The sequence below is a fragment of the Formica exsecta genome, unplaced genomic scaffold (genome assembly GCF_003651465.1).
Source record: "Formica exsecta isolate Colony F162 unplaced genomic scaffold, ASM365146v1 scaffold80, whole genome shotgun sequence".
In the NCBI taxonomy this organism is placed as follows: domain Eukaryota; kingdom Metazoa; phylum Arthropoda; class Insecta; order Hymenoptera; family Formicidae; genus Formica; species Formica exsecta.
Genome location: NW_021853570.1, coordinates 220427 through 240622, shown reverse-complemented (window position 1 = coordinate 240622; position 20196 = coordinate 220427). Strand labels below are relative to the sequence as shown.

The 20196-nt window shown below is 38.4% G+C and overlaps 1 protein-coding gene across 3 annotated transcripts in view; it reads right to left on the bottom strand.

Moving 5' to 3' along the window:
* Positions 1–72: 72 nt before the first annotated feature.
* LOC115244280 (neuroligin-4, X-linked-like) overlaps positions 73–20196 on the bottom strand; it is a 21408-nt gene continuing 1284 nt past the window's right edge. The window contains exons 2-7 of one of the 3 annotated variants that reach the window (XR_003885353.1): positions 10780–10972; positions 9029–9473; positions 6141–6414; positions 4145–4291; positions 2887–4058; positions 73–2328 (exon numbers count right to left, since the gene is read on the bottom strand). Coding sequence is in view for 1 of the 3 variants with exons in the window: in XM_029821826.1 (XP_029677686.1) it covers positions 3406–4058; positions 4145–4291; positions 6141–6414; positions 9029–9473; positions 10780–10972 (1712 nt within the window). In the remaining 2 variants the exon portion in view is untranslated. Of the gene's footprint in view, positions 2329–2819; positions 4059–4144; positions 4292–6140; positions 6415–9028; positions 9474–10779; positions 10973–20196 lie in introns of those variants that run through there. The other 2 variants (XR_003885354.1, XM_029821826.1) reach the window with 2 other exon arrangements.

The window sequence follows — 20196 nt, the reverse complement described above, 5'->3', positions numbered from 1 at the left end:
CATTTCAATTAAATTTTCGATCGAAAATTCAATGGATGATATGACTGATATGAGGTAAAAATTGCGTGTATCTTTATAAATTGGCATTTATTGTTGTACAGTGAAATTTACAAATTGATTTTCTAGACTATAACACGCATTTAAATTTCACTGCCGTCTTACGTGTGTCGATACTACCTTCACGCAAGTATCACAACGTGTCAAATTTCAGACCGCGAATAATTATTTTGAAAAATTACACGTAGTAACGTACATACGTACTTAAAATTATTGTATAATCGGCAATACGATTTTACGCGACACCGAGTCTGTGTGCATATTACGCTACATAGTACTCTTAATTACAAATTTATGTTCTCTTAATCGTATCAATACATATGTATAATTTCATGCCGAGGAAGTCGTACATGCGATCGATTAAATGATTCTTATTACTTTAGACAGTTTCTTGATTTTTAACGATCTTGAAACTCGCTTACTCGGGACATTCTAGAATGGAAAAGATTGCGTGGTTCTTTTTTTTCCATATAGGATATATATCATTTGAAGTTAGAAAATTAACTTCTCATAAAGCATTATTATTATATGTATATTTACGAATGAATTTCAGGCTCACGATTTTACCATAGTTTCAATAATTAGGATATAAATGAGATACAAACATGTCATTTAGGAGTTTTTATGCGAGTAAAAATTTATCAATGATCGCGTCCGTAATATTCTTTGCTTTTTGTATTTTGATTGAATTTTTCTCATGCTCTCGATACTATTATAATATTGTTTTACATCCATGATATATCCTGATAGGTGCATTTTATTTTTAAGCACAAACCGATTTAGATGCGCACGAAATGATGAAGGTGACTTTCAAAACTTAACATCTCTAAAATCTGACGGTGTGTATCGTCAGAATCAGGTCATGAATATTAATTCGAGATTAAAGACTTTCTACAAAGAACAAAATGTATCTCTGCAAACACGAGCGCGATCACGTCTTAGGATACTTGGTCGTGGAAGAGAGAGAGAGAGAGTCCTATACAAATCTTTGATAATTTTAACTGTACTTTAAGAGAAATTACTTTTTTTTGTTTCATTATTACATTATTACATTTTTGAGCATATTTTATCTCAGTAATAATCTCGGTTCGGAAAGGCCGCGTACAAAGGACTTATTAATATTATTCATCAACAGAAGCTCTCATATCAATATATTTATATATCTCTACTTTTATAAACAATTTCAATTTAATATTAAAAATTTTCAATAATTTTAACTTTCTCTTAAAATAAAAAAATTTGCAAGCAACTCATGAAAGACTTTTAGTTAAGATATAGAATAGTTATAAAACCGTATATAATTTAATTAAATCAACGATTTTAAACTTTCAGAAATAATAATTTCAATTTTTAAATCTTAAATAATACGAACATATTAATATCTCAATTTTTTTTGTCAGTATTTCAACAATACTTGCATTAATTTGTATATAATTTTCTACAATTATCAGACAGGTTCTTGAAGCTCGCATGCAAAAAACGTAAGAGAGAAAATTATATTTTATGAACGTCTATATATTTTCAGACATTATCAGGAATTCTTTAGTCGCAATTTCGATAATTGCGATTGTCAAACTATTCACTTTATCAGAACATTCGGCAGATGATCGAGTCCGGCCACTCGAAAGTTATGCTGTTCCGGTCATTCGAAAGCCGTTTTACGACTTCTGTACTCGGCGATTGCGCAGTCGGAGAATTGCGCGTCTTTCGCCCGAGTAATTTTCGCGATATTTATTAGGAGATCTATTTCTCTTTGGCAGGACCTTCGGTCAAAAGATGCAACTGACGCTGTTGCAATCTTACGCAAGCGAGTAATACAAGAATGATACTTGCAGTTATATAGGGGCAGAACTTTCGTTTCGCTCGTGAATATATCGGATAAGGGATGAGCGTCCGTTTGATCCGTTTGGAATCGAGTGTCTCTTCCTTCCAATCAATCCAATGCTTCACAAAGCAGTCGAGACGAGGAGGTATGCGATGGTATGCGAATCGTGTACGTGACTTTGGTATTCCGATCGTTTCAAGAGCGAGATCTCTCAAACCGAAGTCACGGAAATGATTGTGCACCGATCTGTGCACCGGTATTCCTATACGCATAATTGCTTTTTAGCAGAGATATCCTTGAATCTCCGTGCGCTATAAAGTTCAATTATAGCGTCTCGTCCGTGACAAATCCAAGAGCGCCAAGCGCTCTTTGTGATATCGAAGATATCGATACGTTGCCCTTTACGTGCAGTGATGTATTTTAAGGCCACCTAAATTTTCCGCGATCTTTAAAAGAGAATCAGAACTTTTATATTCCGATGAATTGAATGGCTAGTGAACGTATATCATTTTTAGTTACAACAATAACTCCTCGAATAGGATATCTTTTTGAGCGTCTCAAATATATATACTTAATATGGCTACGCGAATTATGATGTTTATTTTAGAAATCGCTGAATATTTTCTTAAAACAAGATAGCAACCCAGAAAAAAAATCCATATATAATCAGATATCTAATTATACATAAAATATGTCTCTATATATATATATATATATATATATGTTTTCTTGATACTGTCTTTATAATACATTTAACATTTTTCGAATAATATTTTATTTTCTTTTTTTTTGCTCTCTCTATTATTTCATGTAATATATTATGCATATAGCATAATTATTTATGTAATATATTGTATATTAACATAATTATATTTATTTTTTCATTATTTTATTTTTTTCCTCTTTCGAATACATTATTAACAATTTTATATATATATATATATATATATATTTGATTATAATATGGATTTTTTTCCCGGGTAGAGAGAACGCTGTCTGCTTACAAGTAGCAACTACGTATAATCCATGTTTTGTATCAGTCGTAACAAGCATGTACAATCTTACATTTTCACCAATAGAAAGAACATCAGTAGTAATGTCTTGTAAGATAGTAACAGTGTCAGTCGTACTTTAGTGATAACAGTTCAGTAGTGCTATCGCGTTATAGTCAGCCATGTCGCGCACTACAAGTAGTAAAAGTCGGCAATAATATCGACGATTTCTAGTAGTAATATCCTATTGCAGTCAGACACATAATTCCAATCGCACGTTAAGTAGAGAAGTCACGATCTACACGTGACATCGCAAAAGATTCCACTCCACAAAAGTTCTTTCGCTGATTCGCGAGTTGCACTTGTATAATTGTGATAAACGAGACGTTTCTTTCACCAAGTCAAGCCGATCCGTTCACCTTCGCTGATAAAATGAGGGAACATCATTCAAAATCTGGACTCTGCCGCTTCCGCGTCTACAAATGTCACTCGTTTCGTTCGTGCGTTGCCCTCGAGGGGCAACCCCTAATGCTATACGGATATCTCTTGTATCTGCACACGTTTCTTGATGGTATTAGTGTTACCAGCAGTGGTGCTGAGTGAGCTGGTGGTCCTAGCGGGCGGTTTCGGCGGAATCGAGTCCTTGCTGGTCCCATGACCGGATCCTCTCGGCTCCTTTTTGTTCGACTGCTCCAGGCTGCTCTGAGACTGCGCGAGCTGTTGCTGCTGCTGTTGTTCCTGTATGGAGGGGCTTCTCGCGAGGGTAGTGTACGAGGGTGGCGGTTCCTGGGCGGGCCGCGTACTTTCGGAAGGCTTTATGGACGTCCTAGTGGTCATTGGTAGGGACTCCTGTCCGTTTGGTCTGCAATCCATGGCGGCGCGTTTCTTGTCGCGATCACGCTGATAGTAGATTCCAGCAAAGATCAGCATGTTTAACACCAGAAGAATGCAGCCGACACCCACGGTGATCGCCAGGGCGGTAGTGGTGCTGTAGTAATGACGAGATGCCAGTCTCTGCAACAGCTCGGCGTCATCCTCGGAGGTCTCCAGAATTGATTTGATGTCCTCAATGACGAGGCTGTCCTCAAAGTCGGTAGACGTGCTGCAGGCAGTAGTCGAGGAAGCGCTCGTCCGTGTTGTGCCTGTCAACGGCAGTGGCGTGTACCATTCATTTCGAACCGCTCCTGAATAATGGAAGAGATCAACAAGTATATTAACTGAGAGAAACAAGAATCTATTTTTTTTTATTTTGAAAAAGCTATTATCATACCTGCGTAATAATGATCGCCGCGTTCTCTGAAGTGATGATGCCGCATGGAAACGTCATCGTCACCAGGACGATGAAGTTGCGGTATCAAGTTGAGCCACATGGCCATTTTATGACCGCGATAATGGCTCTTCATTTTTGGCTTTAATGCTGAAATAAATATTGGATGTTAAAGGGTGTTCTCTTGCTCTTATGCTTACCAAAATTTATCAAGAGATATAATTGTTATGTATTAATTAATTATGGATATGCATTTAACAATTTGTATTATATTACGAACAATAATCGTTACAATTGTAAACAAATTATGATTATTAATCTGGAAGTGCTTGCGCTCCAATCATTTTTATTGTCACATTTTTTCATTTATTATTTATATTTCCCAATCTATTGATATAATATTCTTTCTTTCGCATATATATATTTCTTATGTAAAATTTGATACACTTGTAACAGTCGGTCTAAATGACTGTAACGCACGTACGTTAGTTTTTTCTGTGTCATTACAAACGACGCTTCTCTTTCCAATTATAATACAAGTAACACAAATATGGAATATACATCTTATTTGAAAAATAATGGGTTTCTGAATATACTTGTTTAAAAATTAATTAGTGACTTGCAAAAGAAACATATACGTAAATTAGAATATAATTCAGGAAGAGAGGAACATATATATTGAGTGAAAAAAAGTTCGATAAAAAGTTTTCTGAATTCGAGAATGTAAATAATTATTTAGCAATAGTTTGTAAAATTTTGCAAGTAACAACCGTATAATTTTATAATTGTATGTTGAAGCCAAAGTGATATATTTAAAAATATAAAATAAAAATTAAAAAAAATATATATATATATTAAAATATTTATTATTTATGTATTAAGTCTTGACATATGAGTGACTAAATGTCAGAGGTGCCTAAATTACTACCATCTGTAATGAAAAGTCATAAAATTATACTTAATTTTTGATTCTAAATAAAATATATTAAAAGTTCTAAATTAAAAGCGCCTACGGTATTCAATCATTCGTATTTGCGGTTCTCAAATTTTATCGGTCAAAGGGGGTTGAATATTATTGAAGCATAGGAAGCTGCGAATGAGATCATACACGGTATGATTGAAATGTAGTTCTACGTTTATTATATAGAATTGTGTTTTTCATATTTTTAGGATAATTATAATATATATATTTAAGATAAAGAAACTGTTTAAAACAAAGTAGCTCACTCATTGATAATTAGTAGAAAATTAGTAGAAACATTCCAATAATTTAAAGAAACATAAACTTTATTTGTCACTCAACTTTATTACATTGCTCTTTCTTTTCTCCTCCCTCTTTTTTCTCTATTCCACTTATTTCTTTCTATTCCACTTTTCATTCCCTCTCTATTTTTCTCTCCCTATCTATTTTTATAAAACTTATTAAATTTATGAAAGAGCAATGTAACAAACAATTATTTTCGTTGATTATTATGTATCTTGAAATTATTGGAAAATGTTTTATGTTAATTCTTAATTAGTTATAAAATACATGTGCAGCACATGTGCAATACATTGTATAATATATCACGATTAGAATTATCAAGGCGTGCCTATTAACATTAGTTAATTTCATGTGCCTACTCTGCGCGAGTTAAATGAACATTAAAGTATTACTTTACATAATTATTCCCGGGGAATAAAACTCTTTATCCGCATTTCACTGAAGGGAAGATTCCACATTACACGCAATTAAACTCTTAAGAGAAACTTTTAAAAAGGCAGCCACAAGAGATACATGGCAGACAGAGTCCCCGGACTATACACAATCAAACTTGTAAAAGAACTTTTTAGAGCAAAGGGGAGAAGGGAGAAAGGGAAATTAAAAAAATGCCGCGATATTCCGAGATGTTATCCGCAACTGTAGAAGAGTAAATTTAAAAATAAAAATAACAAAAATAAATCGAAAAATAACGGAGAAACGAATAAAAAACTCGTGTTTCTCAAGCTCGAGACTCACCTATCGTGAGATACTGCTGAGAGCCTGTCTCATATTGTTCCCAAGTGAGACCGCGGAATCGCGTCTTCTCCTTTGGCGTGCCATAGTCGACCGACTCGATCTTGTGCGGCTCGTTCGGGTTACCGGTCTTGGCGAAATTGGTGAAGAAGGTGAGGACGGCCTCCGCAACGCCCTGGTCTTGTCGAGAATAATTCCGCGGGAAGAAGGCCCCGCCTGCCACTAGCGGTAGCCCGAAAATGTACGGTATGTCCTCCCCACGAACGCTCCCCAGACGCTGCAAGAAAGATTAATCTTCGCTCACGAGAGAATCCAGTCGCGAGTAGAATCGATAATAATTGCACACGATCAATTTTTTCCACAATTTTCTCGCGGTTTTTCTACAAGAGGGTGCGAGCTACTATATAATATTTACGATATTCGCACGCGCGTGATTTATATAATTTCTAATTCATGACTAATTCATGAGTTGTTATGTAATATTATTGTCGGTTCAATTTGTAAATGTTGCATTTATTTATGATTAATAGAGCATTAATTAATTATTAGCCTATAATTATTAGAATTTGTTTAATTAATAGAATTAATAATGAGATTGGTCGGGAATTACATGCAATGTGTTTTTCTTTTTTAGCGTGTGTATCGCTGCATAATTTTCAACAATAAAATTCACTATCGTGTGCTTGCACCACTTTGTATTTTATTCCCAATTCTCATTAAACACTCGCGCGAAATGCGAGAAAAAAATAATCTCACCAAATGGCAGGCGATTAACAATTCAAATAAATTTGTCGCATTAGCATTCAGTGTTCTTGATATCGCTTCCTTATCTCTCCTTGACGTGGCTTTTTCTGCCTCGGTATCTCTCGGCTAATTCGCTCTCTTTTTATAAGCCAATATAATAAAGAAAATTCGCGCGAAAATAACGCGAGGACGCGTTCTGATTATGCTAGTAATATTCTTTAATGCGACGTAGGAGCATTTTCGTGAATGCGAACTTATTAAAGAAGGTATCTTTCGTACGGTACTTAATTAAATTTCGTTTCGCGCGCGCGCACACACACACACACACACACACAAACACACGCGCGCGCGCAGACGGTAACGTTGATATGCTCCAAATCGCTCCGTTAACTGCACTTCTCCGCTTCGTCGAGTCGGGATTAAACAACTTTTGGAGCAAATTTTCGTGTTTCTACACGTGTCTCTAAAATGTTGCCTCGGAAAGATATTACGAGAAATTTCTGTAGCGCCTTCACCGCTACAGATTTTATATTCCTCTTAAATATAATATATGTCGTAATATCAAAATATATATTCCACAGTCTTCTCTTTTTCCTTTCTTTTCAATATTGAAAACGTCAATTTGTTTCTCCTCCGTCGCGAGTTTAATACATCGCTCGGCATCGAGCTTACAAATTAGCCGATCTAACAATTTCTTTCTCACGTCCTTCCAATATTATTATGCCAAGAGTGACAAATCTCTATCGTTCTCGAGACAAAATGTGAACACGGCGCGCCCAGATCGCCCGAGGCGTTTTATTAAATCAGTGTCTTCATCGTGAAGTCATGGCCAGCGGTTACCAGCCCGGGTGTAGATCCAGAGCACTGAGCAGAGTGAGACGGATGAGCGTGCCACTAGGACGTAGGAAGATCGAGAGAGCGTGTCAGGAAGGGGTTGAACGGGTTGCTTCCTTAACTGAGAGTGCCGGCGGGCTACTAGGTGTCGAGGGCGAACGCGTTAGTCTCTCTTCGGGACGTCAAGTTAATGGAGTTAACTCAGACTTAAGCAGTGTCCCTGTCCTCTCTTCGTTCCATCCGTTTCGCCGATAGTAAACTTCAAGCGACGCTACATCGTTTTAATATGGAGAAAAATCGATGTCTCGAGAAATGCACTATATATCGATAACGATAACGTTAAATTGCATAATTTCCCCCTATGTAGCTCGCTGCAAATTTTCTCCTTTGCAAATCTTTCGTCTCCATTCTTTTATCGTTATTAAGGGCCCAGTCTACTTTAGAAGATAAAAAAATCAATTTCTTTTCCTTTACATTTTCTGAAAGTATAATGTCTAAAGAATATTTTTTCAAATATTATTGAAAAATTCGCAAAATCGGATGGGATTATAAGACTTTAAATAGGATCTTTAAATAGCCTGTGAAACGTGGAACGCGTTTTTTTCAAAACTGTTTTCAAAATTGGTGTGACGGATATCTTGAAAACTATTAAACCGAATAACTTTAATTTTTGTTTAATAAGAGGACACTTTTTTGATATTTTTTGATATTAAACCTAAATAGAATTTAAAAAATTAATAATTTCTGACCTCCAAAAAATGAATAAATTTCAGCAAAATTGAAATGTCTAATTTTAAAATAATACTACTTTGTTATTTTTTAATTTTCTCTAATAAAATTAGGTTCACAGTATCTCATAAATATCGTACAGAATAAAACTAGAACGAGTTTATTCATTTCACATTGGACATTCATACGAGGAGCAACATATCACATCGTTATTTTTGAACACGTTACGCGCAAAGGCTCGTAGTAAATAAAAAAGCTAAATATCCAAGATTAAAAAATACTAACGTACTGTTTAAATATTAATAAAAACATATAAAGAAAAATTTCAAAAAAATCAATTTTTAATATTCTTCGAAAAGAAATTTCTACAAATTATCTATTTTTCATACTGCTAGAGTAGACTGAGCTCTTATTTAATTATTATCAATACTTAGCAGTACTTGAAAAAAATTGTGTCGTAAAATGCGCTATTTAAAAAGAAAATTGCTATTATCCTAAAATTACTTAGCACTCACGCGGAAGAAACTTTGTAAAGTTTCAAGGTTTCCTTAGACAAATGACAGCGAGTCGTCGATTTACTTTACCTGCACGTAGCCGTTGTCCTTGGACTGATGATTAAAGTGATAAAAGTACGTCTTGGCGCCCCGTCTGGCATGATAGAAGGCGATTCTCATGAGCGGCGCGACTGTATGACCGTCGCTCAACGCCTCCATGGTCGAATCCCGTATTATGATGGGATGCAGCACCGGCTTATCCCAGTCCGTGTACTCGTTCCTCACCGCTGAGAAAATCTCGTTCAGATGGTAGACGTAGGCGTTGCGGATGAAGGTGCGCAGAATGCGATTACGGTGATCCTCTTCGAAGCCGTATTGGATGTCGTTGGCGTTGAAATCGAGGTTGGACTCGGTCGTAGAGACGCCCAGGATCAGCGGCACCTTGATAAACGCGTCGCTCGCACGCTCCATGTCCAGACCTGGATCAGGATTGTTTTGGTCCACGGGCAGAGCCGGTCCGATGCGAGGCACGAATCTGTAAAAGCATCACCCGGGATTTTGCACCACGTTGCGACGATAAATCGATACAACAAATAGGTATTAGATCAATGAAGCGAGAGTTATCACACAATTAGAAAAGTTATGTTTTCTTATTGAAAAAATATGCCGATTAAAATTTATGTGTTCAATATTTAACACATTCATGCATTAATTTAATATATTGCTGTTGTATTAATTCAATTCAAATGTTAAATTATTAAAACAAATGAAAAAAAATGTAAAAATAACACAATGTACACATGTTTTTAATTTTACACAATAGATATGTTCTGTATTATTAATGAGATGATTTGTCTGTTAAAATTTACAGAAAAAAAATGTTGATTTTATTCCATAATAGGAGTGAGAGACCATCATTAAAAATATGTTAATTTTACACAAAATTTATCTCAAATTACTATGAAGTTTGCATTCATATTTTGTGTTAAAATATTAATATAATATTAGTGTCACCATTTAAACTTTCAAACATATCCATATTATGTTAAATTAACAGAAAAATTTGTGTAGACCGTTTGAAACATGCGATATATATTAAATTTAAACCAAATTTTCCAACTGTGTAGTTTCGTCGCGATGCGACAGTAATCCGATAATAATTCAGCGCGCGCTGTGATTATCCTGCAATTAATAATAGATATAAATATATTCTCAAACGCGCCGCGAGAGATCTAATGTTAATAACGCGAATAATGTCGACGAAGCATCTAATTTAGCTTAATTTTGCGATTTTTTAAACCCTCGTTTAATCGCATCTCTTTTTGCAGACGCATAAATGTGGCCATATATGTATAGCATATTGGAATATTATTGGACGCGTTGTTTTTTTGACAGTCCATCATATATTTCATAATTCATCGAAGGGAGAAAAAGAGAATCGAGGGTCTATAAAATTATTATAAATTTGCAACGTAGTAGGTAATTGCAGCTCTGTATTGGCAAACGTCATTTTTTTTTCTACGTATCAATCATACTTCTTGAATTTTTTACAATCCAGCATTTTCCACTTTTCATCGAAACGCACAACTCCAATATTCAGGCGATGAATACGAATCCCGCAATATATATGGCAAACGCGATTCCGCGATGCGCGAGGCAATATTTATTACATCGGCATGTGCTATCATAAATAAAAAGATGAAAAAGAGATATCAATTCGTTCCATCTGTACCAATTTCGAAATACATATTTTATTACTTTAATTTCCCCCGCGATCGGATAAAAAATTATATTCGTCCGAGGTGGAATTATTCTCCTCGCTTGTTTCTTCGCCGACTCACCTGATTTCGGGAAGTTGTATGTCCAGAAGAGTCTTCAACGGTACTCCCCGTAAGCAATCGGCTATGTCATCGTCCTCCTTGGTCGAGCAGCCCATCTGCTCGCCGATCTTTATCCTGAGATCGTTCGGATCGTGTACCGAGGCCCAGGGACTTAGAGCCGAGCCGCTGGACAACACGACACGGTGAAATAATCCTGCGCAGAGAAACAGACGGTTGGCGTTCACAGGACTCGCGGGATCTCTTTGAGGCGCTAAACTCACATGACGTACGCATCGAAACACGGCGGGATATCATCGGTTTCCGGTCGATCGAGCGGAAGCGACGAGCTCCCGACAGAAGCTCTGCCCCGAACGAACGGTTATTATCCTCGCATGGATAATTAGAGGCAGAGACGTAAATATGATCGCGTCCGGGGATCGTTTTCCCGCGCGCTATTAACGGACGATCGAAAAACTGTTACCGCGAGGTAAATTATAGGGGAGACAATGTTCGATTGCCGGTGAAAAGAAATTTCCTAAAAATTTCCTCGTGCACAATGAACATTGTACGCTGATGTTTTGACAATCGCTCGTATAACGTTGAAAAATCACACGCCTCTCTATGGAAATATCATGCTAATTAAAAGGGATATCGCGGAACCTAATTAATCTCGTTTTAATGAGCTGCATTTTATGACGTAGCGCGAAACGAAAGGTTGTTTTCGTGCGGCGTATATAATATCGCGCTCCGGTTTTCGAAAACCGGAAAATCATATTCGCCGGTAAACATTTACGCTATGACGCTAAAGTCGTTTATCGAACCGTCACCGGTTTCTTTATGAAAATCGCTGTTTCGAATGCAAACATCGTGCTCATCCTGCGGCAAGAGGAGAGAAATATTAGGCAATATGTGTCCAACATAAACACATTCGCGTATCGTTGATACGTGGTACAAATATTTTATATACACTCCCTTCTCGGTCTCCCTTCTCCCTACTTACATATATATCCCGTACGTTTAATTTCTCGAAAGTAATATTCGAGCAACGCTAGTGCGCGCTGATCGGTATCTATTTTTCTGGCTCCTTTTTATTATATCCATAGTTATGGAGGGAAAAAAAATCCCCCGTCAAACGAACGAAGATTATTAAGCTGTCCGACATATTCCCTGTTCTAGAGCGCCATCATATCGAGCCCGTGACTCCAATTTTGTAAAACGAAAAAATTCCTTCTCTAATAGTGAAAAATTGTGAAAAATTCTCCCTCGAAAATATATTTACCGTATAGACGGAATATTATTATTTCTCCATATTTATATTCATGCGGAGAGCACACGAGGGAGTTTCTCTGCCAACTATGCATACTTAGGTAACATCACCTCATTACATTAAGTCGGCGGCTGGCGCGACGTTATTCCGAAACATCGAATCCGCGGATGCGTTTAACACGGCGATTCTGCTGCCAAACGAGCCGTAAAGCTGAAAAAGAAGTCGCGAAAGAAGGGAACGATGACCCGAGGGAGGAGAAGAGAAAAGGGGGCGGATTAAACGTCGTCGTGTCATATGGCCACAGTTTCATTTCCCGCGCGGCGATGCATTCGCGTCGGGCGCGTCGGGCGCGTGGTTACGCGGTGACCCGAGGGTGCCCCTTTTGGCTGCTTTATCGCCATTATTATTAAGAGCCTGATATGCCGCCTGATGCGCGACTCATCTTATCTCTGGAGGGTTGCCAATGTTCCGCGATATGTAATACTATCCGTATATACAGGGTAAACCGCAAGAAAATACAAATATCTCATCAATATATAGATCCTGCACTGTTGGACTAGTTGTGTTCTTGTTAAAATATGACGATAAAAATCTTTTTGTTAAATATTTAACACATTCATGTGTTAATTTAATATATTGCTGTTGTGTTAGGTTAATTTAACTCAAATGTTAATGTAAATTATTAAAACAATTGAAAAAAGTATAAAAATAACACAATATTGACATATTTTTAATTTTACACAATAAATGTTTCGTATTATTAGTGACAGGATTTATTTGTTAAAATTTACAGAAAGAAATGTAGATTTTATTTTACAATAGAAGAGTGAGAGTGGTTACAGACCGTCAATAACATTTTTCCAAGTTAATTTTATCATTAAAAATATGTTGATTTTACACAAAATTTATTTCAAATTATTATAAAGTTCGCATTCATTTTAAAATATTATTAACACAGTATATGTCGTCATTTAACATCTCCATATCGTCACATATCCGTATTATGTTAAATTATCACAAAAATTTGCGTGGACCATTTGGAAGACACGCGATATACGGGTATATTAAATTTAAGCTAAATTTTTCAACAGTGTGTGTAGATAATTTTAAGTGAAAAAGGTCGTATTAATACAGACATACATTGATTCTCGACAGTTGTCGATATTATTCGAAAGTTATCTCTATAAACTACCGACAAAATATCTGCTCCACTATATCTGTCTCCACGCCAATCGCTTTTTTATAACTCATAGCGGATGATGCTGGACCAATTATCCCGACCATTGGTTCCCCCTCGTACCAGATACGATGCGGAACGTTCATTTCGTCGTCGATCGGGCATATCGTGCCGCTGATGATAGACATCGTTCTCTTCCTTTATTTCTGGCGAGACACGTTCGTGTGGGAAATCATGACAACGAAAGATTCGATTTATTCGCTTCGATAGAATCCCTCTCAGTATTACGGATCGCGACGACCATTACACGCTGATACGATAAACGATGCGTTACCGATATTCCTGATAGAGAGAGTGGCTTCGGTTTCTCTTCCATCAGTGCAATCTAGTAGTCTTCTTCGTTATATAAATCCCCAAAAAACAGGAAGGATATATATACACATAATTTTTAGATTAGCATCAGATATCCACCTCCTCTCTCCCTAGTGCCCTCCGCTTTGCGATTTATGTCATTTTTCACCAAATCCGGCATGATTATCACGCACAGTTTGTACTTTGAAGAAACGCGTATTAATAAATGTTACAGAAGAAATACGAATCGCCATTTTTACGAGTGTCGCGGATGTTCAGTGACCAGCGCGCCTTCTATTCCAGATGCAGGACATTAGCGTCGCCAGGGTTAACGCCCTTAAACTGTCACGTTAAACCGCGATATTTCACCTAGGGCGTCCCGGTTTACCCTTCTCCTCCCCTCCTCCCCTTCCCCGGCCCCGTCGTTTCGCAACTAGCCTCGTTCCGCCAGCCAACTGCCATAATTTCTCCACAATGTCATGTCCACGATACGCGGATGTTGCGTCGCGTCTATGAAATTTCGGCAGCGGCATTGAGGGGTCGATTCATCTGGCGCGTTTTATTCCATCTTCTTTATAATTTCTCATCACGATCATCGACTCGATCTCGGCAACGTCCGGCTGAGGAGGACGAGAATCTCGGCAAATTGACGGCAAAGTTCTCGATAAGGAGAATAACGACGGGCTCCTCTCAGCAAGCGCGACGAAACAAGAAGAGCGGAAAAACGAGAAGGGCGGAAATTGTATACTTTTCGTTAGCGAAGCGGCGAAAGATTAAAGGCAAACAAGAAACAACGGCGCGTGACAGCGGTAATCAGGCCGGCTTACGTCCGGGAATGGATTTTCCCGGGAGCGAACGAACGCTGGGCATCGAGCGGTCGGCTGGCCGGCTGGCTTGCTCTGATCGTCGTTCAGAAACGCGGTATACCACACCGGTGACCAATCGAGACCTCTCAATGGCCTGTAATGTGCACGCTCGGTCCCACGCTCGATACCTACTTACGACTTTAACTCGGATTTTTCTCAGGTTTTATCCGCCCACATCTCGGGTCTCTCTCACCGGGATTTTAGGAAAATTCTATCGAGAAAGAGGGGGCTAAAATCCAGTTGGACAGTTAAAATTTTTCTGACCTATCCGCCAAAGACAGTATCCCAAAATACAAACGAGTACGTTTCGCTCATTTTTATGAAAAAAATGCATTTGATTTGGTTCGCATATACACACACACACGTGAGCGTTTCTTTCGATTACAAGCGAGAGCGAGTTTTGTGCGAAATACCGCCACACAAAATAGAGCTCGAAGATATAAGCGCGAGTAAATTTTATTTATTATTTTTTAAAGGTTTGATTTTCCAGCGTTCGTCAAATGGGATCAAAAATATCGAACTAAAAGACGTATTTGTGACTGGCGTTTTTTTCCCCAATATTTGATCGGAGTTGAAAAAGTTGGCCGTTCATCATGTATACAAGTCACGCGTATAGTTATCGACAATATGCTCTTTATAGAAAAAATACATATTATAAACAATGTGTTCATCTACACTACAGAATATTTAGTAAGCATCATAGGTTTGCAGTAAAAAGTTATTATTTAGAGGAGAGATAAAAATATTTAATTTTTCCTAAGAAAAAAAATATTTTAAATTATATCAGAGAGAGAGAGAGAGAGAGAGAGAGATTTCTGTAGATACGATATAAATTTTCACCCGATCCAGAAAGAATTTTATTTGGATGGAATACAAATTTTATGCTTTGAAAGGAAGCGGCGCGATATGGCAGTTTTAATTTATTTTCTTCGTTCACGCTTTCACGAACAGGTTCCTGCAAAACGGAATGTCCTTCGCGACCTCCTTCAGAATCGTCCTCGTATCCCGAACATATTCTCACGATTCTCTCACGACTTGCCGTGACGCTTCAACTGGCATTCCGCATGTAAATTACTTCGTGCGTCTCGTGAAAATTCTATAAACACGTACGGACCTTAGGGAGTGCTATACTGATTGAATCAGGCTTGAATACGTAACAGCAGAAACTACCGTCATATTAAAGAGGAGATTGCGCGATACTTTAGCCACGAATAAATTTTATTCTTTATTATAAATTCTTATTTTTCTTCTTTAATCTTTTTCTGATAAATAATTGTTTCCATCAAAATCTGGAAAGAAATGGATACGCTAACGCAACATATCAGAAAATCATCGAAAACTATTGCATCGATATTGTGTCGATTAATAACTTAATAACTTGCTGGGAAAATCGTTTAATAGTATTACGGCGAAATTTTGTGGGTTAGCAGCCTATCAAAAAACGATTTCGCTGCTCGTAGAGATGATAAAGTAACACGCCGAAATCAATTCCGCATCCGGCGATTGTACGTGGATCAATAACGACGTGGTTCTCGAAAATCCGGGAAATGGTCCCTCCCTTTTTTTTTTATATAACGTCACTGTGGCGTTTTTCTTCCCCGGTTATTTTTGTCGGTAACGAACTGCAAAATAGAGCGAAGGGGTATATGTACGTGCCGCGTGAAACGGAAGACGCGGAGGTGGAAACGCTGTTTGGAAGCTATTTTTATGACTTATTGTTATGCGTCGTATTGCATGGCGCTTGGTTTTCTCCTCTTCGCGCGCTATTTCCCTCGGGGAAATACGGAAAGCTCTACCGGCTCTACAACACATTTCTAATCGTAATAAATTTTCATAAAATATCTCGTAATTAATTCTCGAAACGTTGACGTACGCATTTAATAAAAAAAGAATTGAACATTATTCCGCAAAAGAATTGACAAAGAGTTAAATAATTTATCGAGTCAATAATTATTTATTTATTTAAAAGTTATCTAGAATTTTATTTAAATATTTTTTATGTATATTCCATCTGTCGTTTCACTGAAACTTGATTCATTCGTTTTCGCGCGCGCCGATATTTTTGGGGAAATAAAATATTTTATCAGGAACGCGGGCGCACATCACTCTTTCGCACAAATATAATCGAAAACGTTGGCGACGCTCGAGTTGCCGTGAAATAGCCGTCGAGGCGGGTCTTATATATCTCGAGGTGCAGCGAATCAGACAATTGCCAGGAATCACACTCGGTTGCTCCCCTGATTACTCACGAAGCCAATCGCTCGTATCTCTACTCCGTGAGAGTCGTGAAACTGTCGGAGGAACGAAGGAGCGAGACAGAGAGAGAGATAGCACCGGAAGAAGTGCTATCTCGATCCAAAAATTGGAGGATCCATACATACACGCAGATACACACGACATTCGCGTGTGAGTGAGAAAGAGAGAGAGAGAGAGAGAGCAGAAAAAGAAGACATTTCGAGGCGTGTTGCACACCCGGGTCTTCGCTCATAAAAAATTACAGCGGGGGGAAAACGATAAATCGAGACTGTCTCCCCGCGCCATAAGGAGCTTATTCCTCTTGTCTCTTCTTGGGCGATGATACGTAACGTCGACAGTCTTCTCGGGATTGAGAAAGAGAGGCGGGGGTGGAGAAACCGCGCCCCGATCACCCATGGGAGAGGCGGAAAAAGTGACTTTTAGAATTACACGAGAGATCGATGTAATACGAAACGTTTATGTCTTCGATGGGAGCTCTCCGGCTGGGGGGAGAGAGGTAGAGAGGGGGAGTCTTCATTTATCATCGGACATCCCGCCGCCGGAGGCATACAGCAGCGGAAGAGCAATCGTTTCGTCGACGGCTAGTTATCGATGAGAACCAAACCGATTGTTTTGCAACTTTTTACGCAACGTCAGACAAAGTCATTAGTCGTTATTCGCCCCGCGTAATCGCATCGGGAACACAACGAAACAATGCGCCGACAAAAAGCGGATTGCGCATCGTGGATGCTGCGAAAAATCGACAGAGTTCGATGCGTGTCGATACTCAAATCTCTCGCGAATTCATAGCGTTCGCATCGCGCGACTTAATCCAAGATTTTATTATAAAAATCCCAGCGTTACGTTCAAACGATGCATATTATAAGGAGTTTTCCAGCAAGAAATGCACATAAACACAATGTCATACAAGATTGGTTGCCAAATAAAAAAATTTTCGACACTTTAAAAATTCTCTATTCGATAGCCAATTGCGTGACATTGTGTCTACCATTGTGTTTTCTTGCTGGAAAGCTCCCATATTTTCGCGAGTAGTCTCGTATCAACCGCGTATATCACGTTACGTAAAAGTCTATTAATATTTTCGCAGCGTCGCGACCGAGCAGCAATTCTCATCGTGACATTTCTCTATTCATTGCACTCGGTCTCCCCGTTAACTTTGCATAGACTTGCGTCTCGAACGACCAAACAACTGTATTCCGTTACAATATTAAGCGACTCTACAAAACAACGGCACCGACTGGTTTCTTTGACAGATGTCAAAGAAACCAGTGTCGTTTATCGCGGACTAAAATAAAACAATAAATCTCTCTTTAGGAAGTCTTCTCAACACGTCAGATCTCAATCCTCTGAACATTTCTTGGATTTAGTACATTTTTTTCAGCGTACAAATTAAAGCTCGATATATTTTCGTTGCCGCTTCGCACGTAATTTTGTCTGTTTCCTGCGCGTTTCCTGCTCCGCTATAGAGGGAGAGAGAAAGAGAGAGAGAGCATCCTGCCACCTACTGCAATCTCTGACCAGCGGCAAGAAACAGAGAACCGCACCTGGTCTTGCCGAAACCACTGGCGGCGCCGACGTCGGAATCGAAGGAGCGGAAAGTGCGGTGAGGGAAAAACCGACCGACCCCGTCCGGGACGTGCGCCGAAGAAAAGCGATTTCCCCGAGGGCTTTTGAGCGGTATGCGTGGAAGGAATGCACAAACGAGAAGAGCGATGCTCTCCTCTCGAGATGTAAACTGTTTGCGCTGTTTCCGGTACAACCGGAGGCCCGGAAAATGGCCAGACGGTGGAGTAGATCCGGTCGACCACTACCACGAAAGGAACTCTCTCTCTCTCTCTCTCTCTCTCTCTCTCTCGTCTTCCTGTTGCCGCTTGTCTTTCATGTCCTCTTCTTAGCGTTCGTTCCGCCTGTCTGAGCGACTATTTACGCTTTCGGCTTTTCCTACTCGTACGGATGTACGATTGATGATGACACTTTCGGAAGCTTAAGAGTTGAAAAGTTTCTCACGAAAGGTACACCGCTGTGCTTTCCGTAAAAAGTTCATTTTTAACTTATATTACATAAAATGTGTTATATTTCCTCTATAAAGAAAGCAATCATTTTTATAATAAAAATCCAGCATGCATCCTCTTAAATGAAATTAGTGTATTATCATTGAAAAGCAGTGAATAGTCACTCATGGTCTCAATTAAAAGTATAGCAAATTCATTGAAAAAATCAATTACTAATGCTTGTTCAATCAGAGATATTTAAAAAAATGCGTCTTATATTATAATATTATATATGATATAAATTTCTAGTAGTATGTTTTGTGAAAAAAATATCTGAGTTTTTGACCAAGAGTCTTGCTTATTTTTTGTTGGTTTATCACATTTTAAGAGTAAAAAAAGTATTATATGTATATAATTATGAATTTGAATACTAGATATATATCTGTTTTATTTCATGCAAAATGTATCCGGGTCCCTTGCCTGAGTAGCTTCTGCGGGGAGATTCGCACCATCTAAAGGACAAAAGCTGGGGAGAGCGTTCAATTCCAGTCCGGTGTTGTCCGACGATGATAAAAAGGAAAAAAGAAAAGGCTTGTCCCTCTCCCTCTCTCTCTCTCTCTCTTGTTTCCTCCCTTTATCGAATAAAATAGAGTCCTGCAATTTGTCACCCCGAGCACGGATCAATGGGTGATGTTTTTTTGAGAGGACCGGCCCTTTGGTTGTCTCCTCCACATGAGAGATCCTTGCCAACTAATCTCCGGACAATTAATCTATCGGAGGTTCTACGTCTCCAGGCTTCTACCTGGATCGTTATTCCGCCGGGCGAAATAAAGTTTTTGGCGAAATCATCGGCGGATAACGAAACAAAATCTATCAGACTTTTAATCGTGTAACTCTTTCCCTTTCTCTCTTTTGTTGTAAACAACAGCGTCATTAATACGTTAACGGCGTTGCGTAAATATTGGATCAACTTCGACAAGCAAATATTTTCCCTGCCTTCAACACTCGGCGTTTATATCGCGATCAAATTGATTTATTTTATATTACAACAGTCCATCGCGGGGACGAGAATGACCGATAAACTGTTGTGCCTGGCACAATGACGGAATTAAGCTATCAATGGGGGCATTTGATAGCGCATTGAAAGGAACGAGCGCAATATACCCTTGCAAAGGTACCCATCGATCGGTTGAGATTGAACGAGAGATGCGAAAGATACATACGCTTTTATTCGAAATGCATAAATCGTTTCTAAGCACACAAACTTTCATTATCTTACGCGTCTTCTTTCCTTCTCGTTATCGGAAGATTTTCTCCTTCTTACATACAAGAAAGTTCCATTCCCAAAATTGAAACTTTTGAAATTCGTCATTTCATATGCAACCCACGGGAGCGTTTGCGCAGGATCGAAAGATTGAAGTAAATCTAGACATTAACTTACACCTCACGAATCGCTTTCCTCTTGATATAATATTGTAGAAGAGGGTGCACTCCTAAATAATGTACGCTTTGAATTATGTGACACTCTTT